Source organism: Odocoileus virginianus, chromosome 2 (assembly GCF_023699985.2).
Source record: "Odocoileus virginianus isolate 20LAN1187 ecotype Illinois chromosome 2, Ovbor_1.2, whole genome shotgun sequence".
In the NCBI taxonomy this organism is placed as follows: domain Eukaryota; kingdom Metazoa; phylum Chordata; class Mammalia; order Artiodactyla; family Cervidae; genus Odocoileus; species Odocoileus virginianus.
Genome location: NC_069675.1, coordinates 58,307,246 through 58,324,262, shown reverse-complemented (window position 1 = coordinate 58,324,262; position 17,017 = coordinate 58,307,246). Strand labels below are relative to the sequence as shown.

General features: G+C 35.6%; 1 protein-coding gene across 7 annotated transcripts in view; it reads right to left on the bottom strand.

Annotated features, from left to right (window-relative positions):
* Nucleotides 1-17,017, bottom strand: part of EHBP1 (EH domain binding protein 1) — a 373,028-nt gene that overhangs the window by 71,990 nt on the left and 284,021 nt on the right. For all 7 annotated transcript variants that reach the window (XM_070480108.1, XM_070480100.1, XM_070480112.1 and 4 more), the window contains one exon: nt 13,480-13,623. In XM_070480108.1, the coding sequence (XP_070336209.1) occupies nt 13,480-13,623 (144 nt within the window). The remainder of the gene's footprint in view (nt 1-13,479; nt 13,624-17,017) is intronic.

The window sequence follows — 17,017 nt, the reverse complement described above, 5'->3', positions numbered from 1 at the left end:
AGATGGGGTACAGAGGGAGAAAGCTAGGAATGAGAAAAGCATAAAATCAGAATATCAATTTGTACTGACAAATCTTTTGGTATTAAATTCTAAAGACATGTAGAGTGCATAAAGAACTGATGGCTTGATTAGCTCTTGTGGTGCAATTGAAGGAGCTGTCTCACAGATTCTTCATTTGGAGGAACTCTTTGATCTTTGTTCAAGTCAATTCATGAACACCAACTGACAAGACTGCATGAAACACCCCGATGGTTAGGTCCAAACTCTAAGCAAACTATTTGGTTTCATTAAGGGCTTCCGAAAAGGTGACCAAGACAATCCTTTCAGGAGCCAACAGTAAAGTGACTCTTTAGATTCTAATGTGCACAATCTATCACTGAGGGTTAATACATATATAAGCAATCAGTCAATGGGAATACTTTTATCTATTTTGTGACAAAAAGGAAAGCAGCATTTCAATTTCACTTTCATTAAAGCACTGCAATTTTTTTTTTACAATATTGAAGCAATACATCAACAATCTCAGAGGCAGGAAAGGGTAACGGTTTTAAAAAAATTTAAATCAAAATAGGTACAAACATTTTAAATAGACAAATACACTTGCTAAACATTTCAGAAAATAAAGTATGATATTAAGAAATTCATTAGAATGGCAAAAAAAAATTCATTAGGGAGTTCTCTATAGTTCAGTTTTTTAAATGAAGTTTAACCCCCTTTTGGGAAGGGAACTATTTCAAAGGGTTCATTTTTGCACCCACCCCTGTCAAAGAAGGTCAGAAACACTCAAGTATAAAGTCACTGCACTGCTGTGGCACAAATAGTTTCTGCGGCTAAAATCAAACAAAGACCAATTAAACTAATCATAACGTTCCAGTGAACACAAGGAAGCTCACCTGGTATTTCTGGACTACTTTGGTGAATTTTCAAATCTACTCAGTTCTTGGTATTATAATTACCTTGACCAAAATACTGTGAAATTACTGCTCTGATCTGCTAATGGCTGCAAAAATCAAGTCGTTGTGGTTTCATGCCAAGGGGCCATAGCAAGGTGGCGCAATGATTTCTGACACAGAAGACAACTTCTAAAAACTCAAAAGGGAAAATTAACGGGATGTGGTTTACATTGCCAAAGACTGTTCATTAATTACCAATTTAATCACTGCTGGAGGCATGACATTACAAAAATCTGGCTGAAAGTTCTAATAGATTATGAAGACCACCTAAGAAGAGTGACCAAGAAATGTACAAAACAATTAATACTGTTTCACTGCTATCAAAGACACTCAGATTATTTTACATCAAGTGAAGCAAAGGAATTAGTAGCTTCACAGTGCCACCACTAGGAACTGTAAATACAATAGCACACAATTAGTAATGCACATGTGACTTTTCATTCAAGGCATATATCCTTGGGAAAGCCAGAACATGATAAGGAGAACAAAAGAAAATTGAAATGAATAAAGATTTAAACTCTACTCTTGTGCATGCTGAGCAATATCAGAACAGGCAATATAAAATACAGCTCTTAGTAATGGTGATACCATCCTGGGATGTTTAACACTGCAAACAGCCATATGGCAAACGTCTATGGCCATTAACAGTGGCATAAAAGGAGTGTTCCTGATGTTAAAATACCTAGCCCTAGCTTCTTGTATTCACGGCAGTCTCAAATAAATAAGACTTTTGAGACTAGAGGCTTGTGGCTACATAATAGAAAAGATGCTTGAGTTTTTTCCCCCAACAATGCTAGTATTTTGTGCGACTTTGAAGATATGCGAGCAAGGTAACAATATGTTTTCTAAGAAGTCTAGTAGCCTTTGTCAGGATAGCAGACTTCAACTTAAATTTAGACATAATAAACTATTATTTAAATCATAATGAATAAAAACCACCGCCCTGTATAGAGGCATTTATGCTGAATACAGAAGAATATCGGCATTCTCCTATAAAACGCAACTATAAAAAAGATTAGCTATGTGTTTTAAGTGCCTTACTGGTCTAAAAGGGATTATGTACATTAATCTTCTGCCAATTGTGTTACAGTAAGAAATAAGAAATATGTTTTCATCTTTGTGCCCTGGGTGTAGACATTCCAGCTTATACAGAGAATAAAAATCTGTAAATAAAACAAATTCTTACTCTCTACGTTATTAAAGGTTTTAGATTTCTTTTTATAAAAACTGATGTTCTTTTAAAATTATAAATGCATACCTACTTCTTCCTCATAATAGAATAATATGTGTAATTAGAGAAAATTAAAATTTTAGCTTGACCTTAAGTCTAAAGCTTGATTCCTAGAAGCTAGCCATTTAAATGTAACACAACCAATACTCATAAACATATAAGCTTAATCTTATATATATTTTTATGAGGAGACATACTCGGGACACACATATATACATGAAAACTATGAGGATAGTTTCTATCAGAGATTATCAAAATGGTATTTAGTGTTTTTTTACCAGCTGGATAGTAACTGCTCCTTTATCTGGAAAAGATCTAGTGATCTTATCTAAATCTGCTATAATTATCAGCACAGCATACTATACCCATTTAAGTCAGTATTTTCCAATTATCATCAAAAGTATAAAGTTGATGTCCCACCCTTCATATCAACAAAATACCACTTAAAGGTTCTGTTCACTAAAGAGCAGTTTGCATTCTTTTGGTTCTTTCCAAATCAGCCCTTAGGATTCACTATTAAGGACTAGTGGAAAAACAACAAAAAAAGTTTCTGTATCTTTTTTTGATTACTGATCTTTATAGTTAATTAAGGACTGCCCAAACTGAAATTCCTTTCTCATACATACAGTTTTCTTTCGAAGAGTTAAATATTCCTGCAAACCTTTAAAGACAGATATTACAAACCTTTCAGAACTCGCTGCTAACTTGCAGTTTGATCCTGCTAAGTGAAGATGAGATTGAGAGCACAAGGAGAAGGGGACAACAGAGGATGAGATGGTTGGATGGCATCACCGACTCAATGGACATGGGTTTGGGTGGACTCTGGGAGTTGGTGATGGACAGGGAGGCCTGGTGTGCTGCGGTTCATGGTGTCGCAAAGAGTCGGACACGACTGAGCGACTGAACTGAAGTGAAAATGGGCTTCTATGACTATTGTAATGGGTCATTCACTATGCCTGTATATTAAACACTAGGGAAAAAACTTCAAGTATGGATTATAATAATGTTGTGATTTCTTGCTGATATTTCTTTTAAAAAATATTCCAAGTACCTAACAACTGTCTGCAAACCACATTCTTATGTAACACAATTTATGATTGAAAAATGAACATATTTACAAATTCACTGACTGTTAAGTGATTAGACTAATTGAAGAATCAGTCCCAATTCTCCTTTTAGACTTTCTATTTATAAAATAGATTTTATTCTCTCTTAAAACTTAAAGGTATAATTAAACCTATACAGCATCCTTTTTCTGTTAGGTTCACAGTGCTTCATATCCTAATAACACCTCCAATGAGTGTAGGTAGCAGGATTGTCATTCCTTATTCTTAGAGTGTACTGATTCTAAACTTTAGTACATCAAATGCAAACATCTCTTTCAGCTAATACAATTACATGAGTATTACTAAATGTCACAGTGGATTTATAAAACATTTTTTTTAAGCAACTATATTCTAATGTAAAGTAATAAGCAAAAGAATTTGAAATAGATTAGCTTCTTAAATTCTATTTTTGTATTTCTTGAGAAAAAAGTGTTGGGAGAATTTAGTAATAAAGAAAAATAATAAAAAAGGAAATATTTTCTTGAATAAAGCTATTACGTTTTTCTCAGAGTTTAAGTTTAAATATACAATCAAGGAAGCTCTTTTGGTTATATAACAGCTAGACTATTGCACCTGTCAAAAACCTGAGTTAAACTTTGAAAAAAATTATTTTAAGTATATGTGAAAAATTATGCACAAAACAAATAATATACACCTGGAATTTATATTAGTAAAATGTAACATACAAAAATCTTCATAGGGCAAAAGAAATAGAAAGCAAAGAAATATAAATCACAGAGCTCAGAGCAATGAAATCTGTCTCCTACAGAAAAACGATTTCAGGAGACACCTGAAACAGGTTAAACAAATGTTTAAAACACAGAGATACAAATGACTGACGTAAACTACTACTTTCCCTAAAAAGACCTAAATGCATTATGTATTTGTAGCACATTCTCATTAAAACATGCAATGGTAGTCTTGACAAAAATTAAGAAAAATTATAAGGTTTACAGTATCTACATTTGTGAGTTCCCTTTTAAGAGAAATTACAGCTCAAATATTTCCCAAAGTAGAGTTTGTATATGAGGATCCATGTGGTAATATTACCAAGAGTTATCCTCAGTGTCTTAGGAGCTATTTCCTAGCCTGCCAACCTAAAGCTACTAATTTATAAGAAGGAATGTTTGGTTAGAGTGATGTGATTCAAGGCAGAGGTGGGAGCTAACCTCTACTGAGTGAAGTGAAGTGAAGTGAAAGTCGCTCAATTGTGTCCGACTCTTTTTTGCAACCCCATGGACTATACAATCCATGGAATTCTCCAGGCCAGAATACTGGAGTGGGTAGCCTTTCCCTTCTCTAGGGGACCTTCCCAACCCAGGGGTGGAACCCAGGTGTTCCACACTGCAGGTCGATTCTTTACTAGTTGAGCCACAGAGGAAGCCCAATGTCTACTGAGAGGTCCCAGAATATGGGAAAAGTAGGTAGTGTCAGACTTTGGTGTGTCCATACCATAACAAGAAAGGAAGGTATCATAATGTAGGATTCAAGAATAGGAAGAAGTGAATGATATAGGGAACCCTGAATCTCACAGTGGCAAATGTCATATTTGTAACAAATTTGAGAGAGGAGGACCTTTTAACTTTCTCTGACCAATGATAATCAGTTCTGCTCTAAAGACCTTCAGAGAGTCAACCTTTTCCCCTGTTTACCAAGAAACTCCTTACAGCAACCCCAATTTTTCATATTTAAGCTCATGTTTTTATTAGTTGACACTCAGAAGATATGACAGACTGTCACTATTCCCTCCCTTCATTTTTCATCAAACAAACACTGACTGGGAATACACATATTCCCAGTTGCAAAATATTTAAATAACTCACTGTTGAGGGGAAGAAAGAGATAATTAGATAATAACATGAGATAAATGTGGCAGTAGTGATATGTACAATACAATAGAAAAAGATACAGGAAGAAGAATTTCTTTGCTGCTAGGAGGCTTTGACAGAGGTACTCACAGAAGTGATTTTCTTAACAAGGGAAGAAAGGCATTTCAAGGAGAACAGCAAATGCTTGATACAGGAACGAAAGAGCGTGATGCCACATCCTGTCTAAGCAACTTAGCAGAGCTAGACTGTAGAGTGAAAAATGGGAGAGAAGTGAGAAATGAGGCTAGAAAGGAAGGGGATAGGATTTGCAGGGACTTTATATGAGGCCATATTGACTAGTCTGGAAGATTAATACTCTTGGGTAGGTAGGAGTTACTAGAAAGAATCTGAGCCTTCATACACTCAAATTAGTACTTAAACTACTTCCCAGTTCTTAATGTTTCATAAGCCTGTCTTTCCTTAAAAGTATATCTTTGCTTTCAATCCTTTAACACTTCTCTGAATCCTCTGTAAATTCTCTCTCTCAGTCCAGAACTAGATACAAACTAGATACCTCTAAAGGGGATAAGTTGTACTGAGTACAGGGACATTGCCCCATACAATTATGTTTCTATTTAGGTACTCTAACATCAATTATTAAAATAGCTCTACTCATTCTTCCTGGTATTCATCAGTAGATCCTAGGTTAGTTGTATAGAAACAAAGTTTAGAAGGATGAAAGAAATTGCTGAAGAAGTCCTAAATTTGCAGTCTCTTAAGAGTAACTAACTTTTTCACAAACTCTTGAAGATTTAAGGTTAGTATCTCATTTATTCAAGACTTGGAGTCACTCCAGGGTACTACTAACTTTTTTTCTTTTTAACTCCCAGGAACTCTCAGTTAAACTAAGAACACAAAAAGCAGTGGGTACCTGTAGGTATCTATCTATCTATCTATCTATCTATCTATCTATCTATCTATCTATCTATATATATATATATATATCTCCCTGCCAGCATCTAGACTCTTAGTACCAAAGTATACATTATAAAGGGCAAGATAATTTATAATGAATTTAAAAATAAGAACATGGTAAATTAAGGCACAAATTAAAGAGCATAAGGAAGTGAAAATAGTAGCAATCAGTTCACTAAATTAGATGCCAGATTTTTCTATTTTTAGTTAGACCTGCTTTTTATTTACCAGAAGTCTTTTGATCTCTTCAGATTGAAAAGGATGCTGACACTAAAGTAGGGATGGCATTAGTCATGGTTCCCTTACCCACTCCACCATGGACACCAATTAATTTGAATGTCACACAGGAGGAAAAAAAAAAAAACAACTTGCCTCCATATCACAAATGGAAAAACAGATTTAGAAAGATTAAGTAATTTCTACTTTTAGTATCACTTAACTCAGTTGCTCCAGAGACGAAATTTGGTATTTTCCCTTTTAATTTTGTCAGCCAAGTTGGCCGTACTAGTTTTCCAAAATATGGACAGCACTGCTAAATAATTTCAATCGATATGTATAAGAGCTACCAGAAATGATAAAGAAAGTGATTAAATTAAGAAAACTATCATGTCACTGGAAAAGATATCAACCTGACTATCAAGTTGCATACTAAATTGAAAATCTGAAAAGCAATGGCAAGGTCTAATTTCTTTTGTAAAATTGGACTTACTTGATGTTTTACATTTTCTTTCTTAAATAATTTCAATATTTGCTATAAGGCCCACAGAGTATCAAATGTCAAAACTAGAGCAATAGTTCCATGATGTACTATTGAGTTCATGGAACTGATGTTCTTCACAACACATCAATGTAGGGTTTGACTTATTTGAAAAACAAGCAATAGTAGAATGTGCAAGAAAGTTTTAAAAGTGAGATTAAGGGCTTCCCTGATGGTCCAGTGGTTAAAACTTCGCCTTCCAAAGCAGGGGGTGTGAGTTTGATCCCTGGTCAGGGAATTAAGATCCCAAATGCCTCACAGCCAAAAAATCAAAATATAAAACAGAAGCAATATTGTAACAAATTCAATAAAGACTTTTAAAATGATCTATACACATACATACACAAAGACCTTTAAAAAAAGAATAGTATTTTTTTAAAAAAATAAAGTAAGCTTAAACTATAACTGAGAAGAGGCTACAACAAAATTTCCCATGCCACATGCTCATCTTATAATGTGACTTTTACAGTCCTCCCGTTGAGTGGTAAGGTCTACCTCTCTGCTACTTAGACCTGGGTGTGGCTTTGTATCTCCTAAGGCTAACAGTATGGCAAAAGGACTTTTAAACCTAGAACATGAGAAGGGAATGGCTATCCTCTCCAATATTCTTGCTTGGAAAATTCCATGGACACAGGAGCCTGGCAGGTTACAGTCCATGGGGTTGCAAAGAGTTGGACATGGCTGAATGACTAACACTTTCACTTTCATAAGCAGGCGTAAGAGAGTCCACCTATTCTCTTAGGACACTTGCTGTTAGACTCAGCCACCATGCTGTGAGAAAGCCCAAACGAGACCAAGTAGAGAGACCATGTGGAGAGGCCAAGTACCATTTCTGGCTAAAAACTAGCCCCTGAAATCATGCAACAGAAATAAACCATTCCCTCAGTGTCCCATCCTAATGCCTAACTTATAGAATCTATGAGCATAATAAAATGGTTATTTTATGCCAATAAGGTTTCTCCAATGTTTTATAATGCAGCAAAAGATAACCTGAAAGAGGAAGGGGAGGGAAAGTACCCTTGGGACTGTTTGAAACATTTTCATAAGCAAAATAGGGTAAAATTTTGGTTAAGTGGGAAAAACTACAATAAAGTGACCAAATGTCTTCTCAATATAAACAGAATTGATAGTACTGAATTCACTATTTACTGCACACTTAGGCACAAACAAATATCATCAATTATAAAAGTGCACAGTTCTTTCTACATCTCTCTTCTTAAAACACCCACCCCCACACACTCCTGAGAGATACTGAAAGACACTAATTTAAATGGAACAGCTTTATGGTCAAGTACATTTAGATATGCTAAGAAAGCAATCTAATAAAAATACCCTTTTTGGATACCCCAAATTTCCCTAATTTAAAATATTTATCTAAACATGTCATTTCTAAAACAGAAAGAATAAAGGGGAAAATTCTATAAGCCATTTGTTATATTATCTCTTAGGGATAAATATTATTAATATTTTGATCACTTTCCTTCCTGAATTTTTCAATGCACAGATAAAAAGTCTTTCAAAATGGGTTTTATATGCCATATGCTATTTTAGATCTTTCTTTCTTTGTACAAAATGACACTGTGAACATTGTTCTATGTCCTTTCAATATTCTTTCAGAACATTATTAAATAATTTTCAATGGCTACATAATAATTTTAAGTGGCTACATACATATAAAGTATATATATGTGTTGTAATTTATTTGATCATTCTTCCATTTTGAGCGATTGCCATTTTGTAACTTTTACTATTATAAATAACATGTGATAAAAACTTGCATATTAATCTCTGTTAGTGGGATTACTGAGTAAAATAGAACGAGCATTTCCTGAAGAAGTCAATTTGCTTTTCAGAAGGGTGTGGCAAGTTACATGCTACCAGAAGTATTAATAAGAGTATCTTGACTTGATGAGACATCACTACCATATCACGTTTCTTAAAATCCAAGTTACAGGGCATCCCTGGTGGCTCAGTGGTAAAGAGTCCGCCTGCCAGTGCAGGAGACACAGGTTTGATAACTAATCTGGGAAGATCCTGCATGCCACGGAGCCACTAAGCTGGTGAGCCACAACTCACGGGCTTACAGGCCGTGCTCTAGAGTCTAGGAGCTGCAACTACTGAAGCCCTCTCACCCTAGAGCTGGTGCTCCACAACAAAAGAAGCCACCCCAATTAGAAGCCCATGCATTGCAATGAAGAGTAGCCCCCTTTGCCCGCAGCTAAAGAAAAACCCTCACAGCAAGGAAGACCCAACACAGTCAAAAATAAATAAAGAAATTGGTAAATAAGATTAAAAAAATCCAAGCTACAGATTTTACAGGTAGAGTAAGATATTACAGACGTAGAAAAAGCAATATTTCAGTAATTAACTCCTGATGTTGAATTCATACTAACATAACTTAGCTAAAAGTTTGTTCTACTTGGGATATTTAAGTGTAAGCAAAATTACTAGTGCCTTAAAAAGAAGAGATGAACAATAAAATATTTGTTTAAAATTTAAAGCAATGAATAAACTGAATGAAAGACTAAACAGCTTTAAAAGTCAGGATACTCGAATTTTAAGCCTAGTTTGCTACTGTTTGCAACCCTAGGTAATTTTAAACCCCCTTTCCTACCTCATTTTTCTCTACAATGGTTACAACAATAATAACCATTCCTACTTCACAAGGATTTCAGAAAATAAACAAGAAAGAAAGAAAACATAATGCTTTAAAAACATAATCTCTAAAGTCAAACTGTCCAGGTTACATTCTTGGCTCTGTCACTTATTTAGCTGTGTAACCATGGGCAACTGAATTTGTTTGTGCGTCAGTTTTCTCAACTATCAAACAGAGATTATATTTAACACATATAATTGTTGTAGAGATTATGAGAAAATCCATGTGAAAGCACTTTGAATCCTGCTTGACACACAGTAAGTGCTCAGTAAACATTAGATAGCAATTATTAATATATGTAAAATTTATACATAGGTAAAATAATAGCTTTTTAAAATCTACTTGGCAAAGAAATCATTTAAATCTCAAGTATTCTAAATTTAAAATCAACATACTTCAAAATACAGGGCTATAAATTTTCCATAATTTTTAGAACCTGAAACAACTATGAAACAAAGTTTATCACAAATATAATAACAACAAAATAACTTTCTTTTTGAAGAGAATATTCTTTCTCTGGCCCTTCACTTAACTGGATCCTTCTCACCATCAAGTCTTACTTCAAATGTCCCCTCTTCAAGTCACTCCTACCTACTCAAATTATCCTCTAATATGTCTACTAAATCAGTCATTTTCACACTCTGTAGTTAATTTATTTATTCATCATTCTCTGTCTCTTCTCACCAAAATGCAGATTCCATGAGGGAAGAATCTTTGTCTTTTGGCCACAGCTTGTGGCATGTAGGGTCTTAAGTTCCCTGACCAGGAATTGAACTTGCAACTCCTGCAGTGGAAGTGTGGCGTCTTAACCACTGGACTACCAGGGAAGACCTGAAGCTTAGTCTTTTCTATTGCCACACTCAGTTCCAACTCAATAAACATTTTACTGAACCAACAAATTGATATAACAGATGATATAACTGAAAGAATTGATATAAAAGCTACAAAATTTCTTCCTTAGAAAGAAACAAATTGTTATAACAAATTGATATAACTGAAAGAACTCCTATAAAAGCTACAAAATTTCTTCCTTAGAAAGAATGGCCATCTAAATTAGTGTTTCTCAAACATTTTTATCATGACCCACAATTAAAAATACATCCGGTACCAAGATCCAGTAAGCACACATACCCACGTAACTAAAATCACACAAAAATACTATGATGTGTGATAAATTCTGGTATTTTCCCATTTCATTTAAATATTCTATTCTTTTTCATTGAAAATAAAACTGTGGCCCACTATATTGATTTTATATCACATTACTGTGCAAAGACTCAAAGTCTGTATATTGTATAGCATAGAAATATAGCCAGTATTTCACAATAATTTTAAATGCAGCGTAATCTATAAAATATTGAATTATTATGTTGTATATCTGAAGCTAATATTATAAATCAACTATACTTCACTTAAAGAAAAAAATAACAATAAAGAAAGTAAAAAAGAAGAAAAGTATGAAAAATGGAGGTCAAGCTCAGAGGTTATTAAGCTGGTATCTGAAAGGAGTTAACAAAAGCAACACAGTGGAGCAAAGATCATCTTTTCAACAAATGGTGCTAGATCAACTGGATATGCACATGCAAAAAAATAAATCTAGACACAGACCTTATGCCTTTCACAAGAATTAACTCAAAATGTATCACAGACCTAAATGTAAAACATAATTCTATAAAACTCCTGGAAGATAACATAAAACCTAAATGACCTTGAGTATGGTGATGCCTTTTTAGATATAACACCAAGGGTGTGATTCACAATAGAGATAATGGATAAACTGGATTTCATTAAAATTTATAATTTCTACTCTGTGAAAGATAATGTAGAAAGAATGAGAAGACAAGCCACAGGCATGGATAAAATATTTGCAAAGATATATCTGATAAAAGACTGTTATCCAAAAGAAACAAAGAACTCTTGAAACTCAACAGTAAGAAAACAAATAACTTGACTAAAAAATGAATCAATGACCTTAACAGACATCTCTCCAAAGATTTCCATATGGCATATAAGCACATGAAAAGGTGTTCCATATTATATATTCTCAGCAAAATGCAAATCAAAGCAATGAGATACCACTACACACCTATTAGAATGACCAAAATCTGGAACACTGACAGTACCCAAAGTAAAACGCAAGAATTCTCATTTAATTGCTGGTGGGAAAGAAAAATGGTATAGCTACTTTGGAAGACAGTTTGGTGTCTTTTTATTTTTTTTCTTTGTTACTTATAAAAGTAAACACACTCTTGCCATAAGATCCAGCAAATGTGCTCCTTGAAATGTACCAAGGCAGTTGAGAACTTGAGGTCATATAAAAACCTGCTTTGTAGATAATTGCTGCTGCTGCTAAGTCACATCAGTCGTGTCTGACTCTGTGCGACCCCATAGACGGCAGCCCACAAGGCTCCCGTCCCTGGGATTCTCCAGGCAAGAATACTGGAGTGGGTTGTCATTTCCTTCTCCAGTGCGTGAAAGTGAAGTTGCTCAGTCGTGTCTGACTCTCAGCAACCCCATGGGCTGTAGTTTACCAGGCTCCTCTGTCCATGGGATTTCCCAGGCAAGAGTACTGGAGTGGAGTGCCATTGCCTTCTCCGTTTGTAGATGATTCAAGGAGCTTTATTCCTGATTACAACCAAGATGTCTAACAGTAAGTGAATGGAAAAATAAACTGTGGTACATCCAGACAGTGGAGTATTAGTCAGCATTAAAAAGAAATGAGCTATCAAATCATAAAAACACATGGAGGAACCTTAAATGCATCTTACTAAGTGAAAAGAAGCCATATCAGAAAAGGTAATATACTATGGTTCCAACTACCAACATTCTGTAAAAGGCAAAATTATGAAGACAATAAAATTATCAGGTTCCCAGAGGTTGAGGATGGGGAGAGAGATGAATAGGTGAAATGCAAAGATTCCTAGGACAGTGAAAATTCTCTGTATGATATTATAAAGATGGACAGATATTATTATGCATTTGTCTAAACTCATAGACTGTATAACAGTAAGAGTTAACCTAATGTAAGCTACAGACTTTGAGTAATAATGATGTGTCAATGTAGATTTATCAGTTTTAACAAATATACCACCCTGGCAGGGAGTGTTATTAAGAAGGAAGGCTATTCATGTATGGGTACAGAGAATATAGGGCAAAACTCTATACCTTCTTCTCAATTCTGCTGTGAACTTAAAACTTCTCTAAAAAAATCTTAATTAAAAAAAAAAGGAAAATGCAGTTTTATGTATATGTAAAATTGGGGGTAGGGCAGGGTTATCATAAGTTTCAGATTCATGAAGAGGTTCATGTCTCCCTAAATCTAAGGCTTTTATTACTATATATTCATTATTATCTGTGAGGCACTACATAAAAATATATATAAAAATATGGCTTAACACAGGGATGGTAGCCTATGATAAGAAAGAGGACTGACTCTGGAGTCTGATTAAGTCTCAGGATCAAATCATGAATTCATCATACACTGACTACAACCTTACACAAATTATCTTACCTGTCAGCCTCAGTTTTCTTAGCTAAAAGGAGTTTGAATATCTACTTAAGTGGTTAAGTAAAATAGAAATTAGGCAAAATATCCACTATAGTGCCTGGAATATATGCTAAGTATTTCAATAAATGGTAGGCATCATTATTATACTCTAATATTTTCAACAAAATTATCTTCCATGGACAAAACACCATCTTAAACAAAGTACACCTAAATTATAAAATTAAATTAACATAAAACAGATTATTCATATATATGTGGAAATTATAATCCAGGATCTTACTTTTTCTCATAGCTAATACTGCTGTACAGAAATAATTACAAACTGCTCCTGCAAGTATGAATTTATCAGTTCAATAAAAGTAACAAGTACCCATAGTATACATAGTCTGTGGAAAAAGAATTTATTAGAAATATAAATAAGTTACTCTTATTTACACCCCCACGATTACAATGAACAATGTATATTTTTAACCAATGTTCCTCACATCACTTAGCTGCCTGTTGCAGAGTGGTGTGGCTGCGTTGGTATGCTGCTTATTCCCTGCCTTTAAAGCTGCATCTCTTCTTGCTTGCTCAAGCAGAACTCTTGCTCTTTCTTTGAGTTCTTCTTGCCTGGATAACATTCGATGCTTAAAAACAAAGATACAGAATTAGAAGCCAAAACAAACAAAACCTGTCAAACCCATGTAATACACTTTTGTAAACTAATCAATGGTTATACAATCCATCAAAATAATACAGGTCAGGAATAAGATTGTATCAATAGTTTTGTGAGATTACCTGTAGAAAATACTAATGCTGATCAGAAACTGTATTTTTACTGGCTAAAACTCAGTTAATTAAAATTACATTTTTATTAGAACATAGTCTCACAAGGTATAAGGTCCATACACATATGCATTGTTAATCACAGTATGCCTTTCATGGATCACAGCCTGGTTGTGGTGAAGGGTCTTGCCTAACTCAGTGAAGCTTTGAGCCATGCCATGCAGGGCCACACAAGATGAATGGGTCATAGTGAAGAGTTCTGACAAAACATGATCAAATGGAGAAGGAAATTGCAACTCATTCCAGTATTCTTGCCTGAAGAACCCCATGGACAGTATGAAAAGACAAAAAAATATGATGATGGAAGATGAGCCCCCAGGTGGGAAAGTGTTCAATATAATAAAAGCAGAGGGAAATTACTAATAGCTCCAGGAAGAATGAAGCAGCTGGACCAAAGAGGGAAAAACACTAAGCTGTGGATGTGTCTGGTGGTGAAAGTAAAGTCCGATGCTGTAAAGAACAATACTGCGTAAGAATCTGGAATAGTAGGTCCATGAATCAAGGTAAATTGGAATGGGACATGGTCAAAAAGGAGATGGCCAAACAAGAGATGGCAAGAGTGAACATGGACATCTTAAGAATCAGTGAAAAAAATGGATGGGAATGGAAAAATTAAATTCAGATGACCATTATATTTACTACTGTGGGCAAGAACACTAGAAAAAGTGGGATAGCCTCACAGTCAACAAGAGAGTCTGAAATGAAGGACTTGGTTGCAACCTCAAAATGAGAGAATGATCTTGGGTCATTTCCAAGGCAAATCATTCAACATCATAGTAATCCAAGTCTGCCCAACCACTGATGCTGAAGAAACTGAAGTTGAATCGTTCTATGCACACCTATAAGACCTTCTAGAACTAACACACAGAAAAACAGGTCTTTTTCATCATAAGGGATTGGAATGCAAAAGTAGAAAATTAGGAGATATCTGGAATAACAGGCAAGTTTGGCCTTGGAGTAGAAAATGAAGCAGGGCAAAGGCTAATAGAATTTTGTCAAGAGAACACAGTGGTCATAGCAAACAACCCAAGAGACGACTCCACACACGGACATCATGAGAAGGTCAACAATGAAATCAGACTGATCATGTTCTTTGCCGCCGAAGATGAAGAAGCTCTACACAGTCAGTAAAAACAAGACCTGGAGCTGACTGTGGCTCAAACTATGAGCTCCTTATTGCAAAATTCAGGCTTAAATGGAAGAAGGTAGGGAAAATAACTAGGCCATTCAGGTAAGACCTAAATCAAATCTCTTATGATTATCCAGTGGAGGTGAAGAATAGATTCAAGGGATTAGATCTGGTAGACAAGGTGCCTGAAGAACTATGGATGAAGGTTCATAACACTGCACAGGAGGCAGTGACCACAACCATTCCAAAAAGAAAAAGAAATGCATGAAGGCAAAATGGTTGTCTGGGGAGGCTTTAAAAATAGCTGGAAATAAGTGAAGTGAAAGGCAAGTAAGAAAGAGAAAGATATACCTATCTAAACGCAGTGTTCCAGAGAACACTAAGGAGAGACAGGAAGGCTTTCTTCAATGAACAATGCAAAGAAATAGAGGAAAACAACATAATGTGAAAGACTAGCGATCTCCTTAAGAAAACCAGAGATACCAAGGGAACATTTCATGCAAGGATGGGCATGGTACAGGACAGAAATGGTAAAGGTCTAACAGAAACAGAAGAGATTAAGAAGTGGCAGGAATACACATAAGAACTATCCAAAAAGGTCTTAGTGACCTGGATAACCACAATGGTGTGGTCATTCTCCTAGAGCAGAACATCCTGGAGTGTGAAGTCAAGTGGGCCTTAGGAAGCATTACTATGAACAAAGCTAGTAAAGGTGACAGAATTCTAGCTGAGTTATTTCAAATCCTAAAAGCTGAAGTTGTTGAAGTGCTTCAGTCAATAAGCCAGCAAATTTGGAAAACTCAGCAATGGCCACAGAACCAGAAAAGGTCAGTTTTCATTCTAATCCCAAAGAAAGGTAATGCCAAAGAACATTCAAATTACTGTACAACAGCACTCATTTCACATGCTGGCAAGGTTATAGTCAAAATCCTTAAGATAGGCGTAAGCAGTACATGAAAGGAGAACTTCCAGATGTTCTGGTTTTCAAAGAGGCAGATGAACCAGAGATCAAACTAACAATTGCTGGATCATGGAGAAAGCAAGGGAGTTCCAAAAAAACATCTAATTCTGCTTCACTGACTAGGCTAAAGCCTTTGACTGTGTGGATCACAACAAACTGTGGAAAATTCTTAAGAGGTGGGAGTACCAGACCACCTTATCTGTTTCCTGAGAAATCTGTATGTGGGTCAAGAAGCAACAGTTAGAACTGGATATGGAAAAACTGGTTTCAAGTTGGGAAAGGAGTATGACAAGTCTGTATATTGCCACCCTACTTATTTAACTTCTATGAAGAATACATCATGTGAAATGCTGAGCTGGATTAATCACAAGCTAGAATCAAGATTGCTGGGAGAAACAGTAATGGGTAGATATGCAGTGAAGAGGAACTAAAGAGTCTCTTGATGAGGGTGAAAGAGGAGAGTGAAAAAGCTGACTTAATACTCAGCATTCATAAAACTAAGATCATGACATCCGGTCCCATCACTTCATGGCAAATAGAAGGGGAAAAAGTGGAAGAAGTGACAGATTTTATTTTCTTGGGCTCCAAAATCACTGCAGATGGTGACTGCAGCCATGAAATTAAAACATGCTTGCTCCTTGGAAGGAATGCTATGATCAACCTAGACAGCATATTAAAAAGCAGAGACAGCACTTTGCTGACAAAAGTTCATATAGTCAAAGCTATGGTTTTTCTAGTAGCCATGTATGGAAATGAGAGTTGGATCATAAAGAAGGCTGAGTGCTGAAGAATTGATGCTTTTGAATTCTGGTGCTGGAAAAGACTCTGAGAGTCCCATGGACTGCAAGGAGATCAAACAAGTCAATCCTAAAGGAAATCAATCCTAAATATTCTTTGGAAGAACTGTTGCTAAAGCTGAAGCTCCAAAACTCTGGCCACTTGATGTGAAAAGCTGACTCATTGGAGAAGACCCTGATGCTGGGAAAGATCGAAAGCAAAAGGTGAAGGGGGTGGCAGAGGATGCTGCTGCGGCTGCTAAGTCACTTCAGTTGTGTCCGACTCTGTGCAACCCCATAGACAGCAGCCCACCAGGCTCCACCTTCCC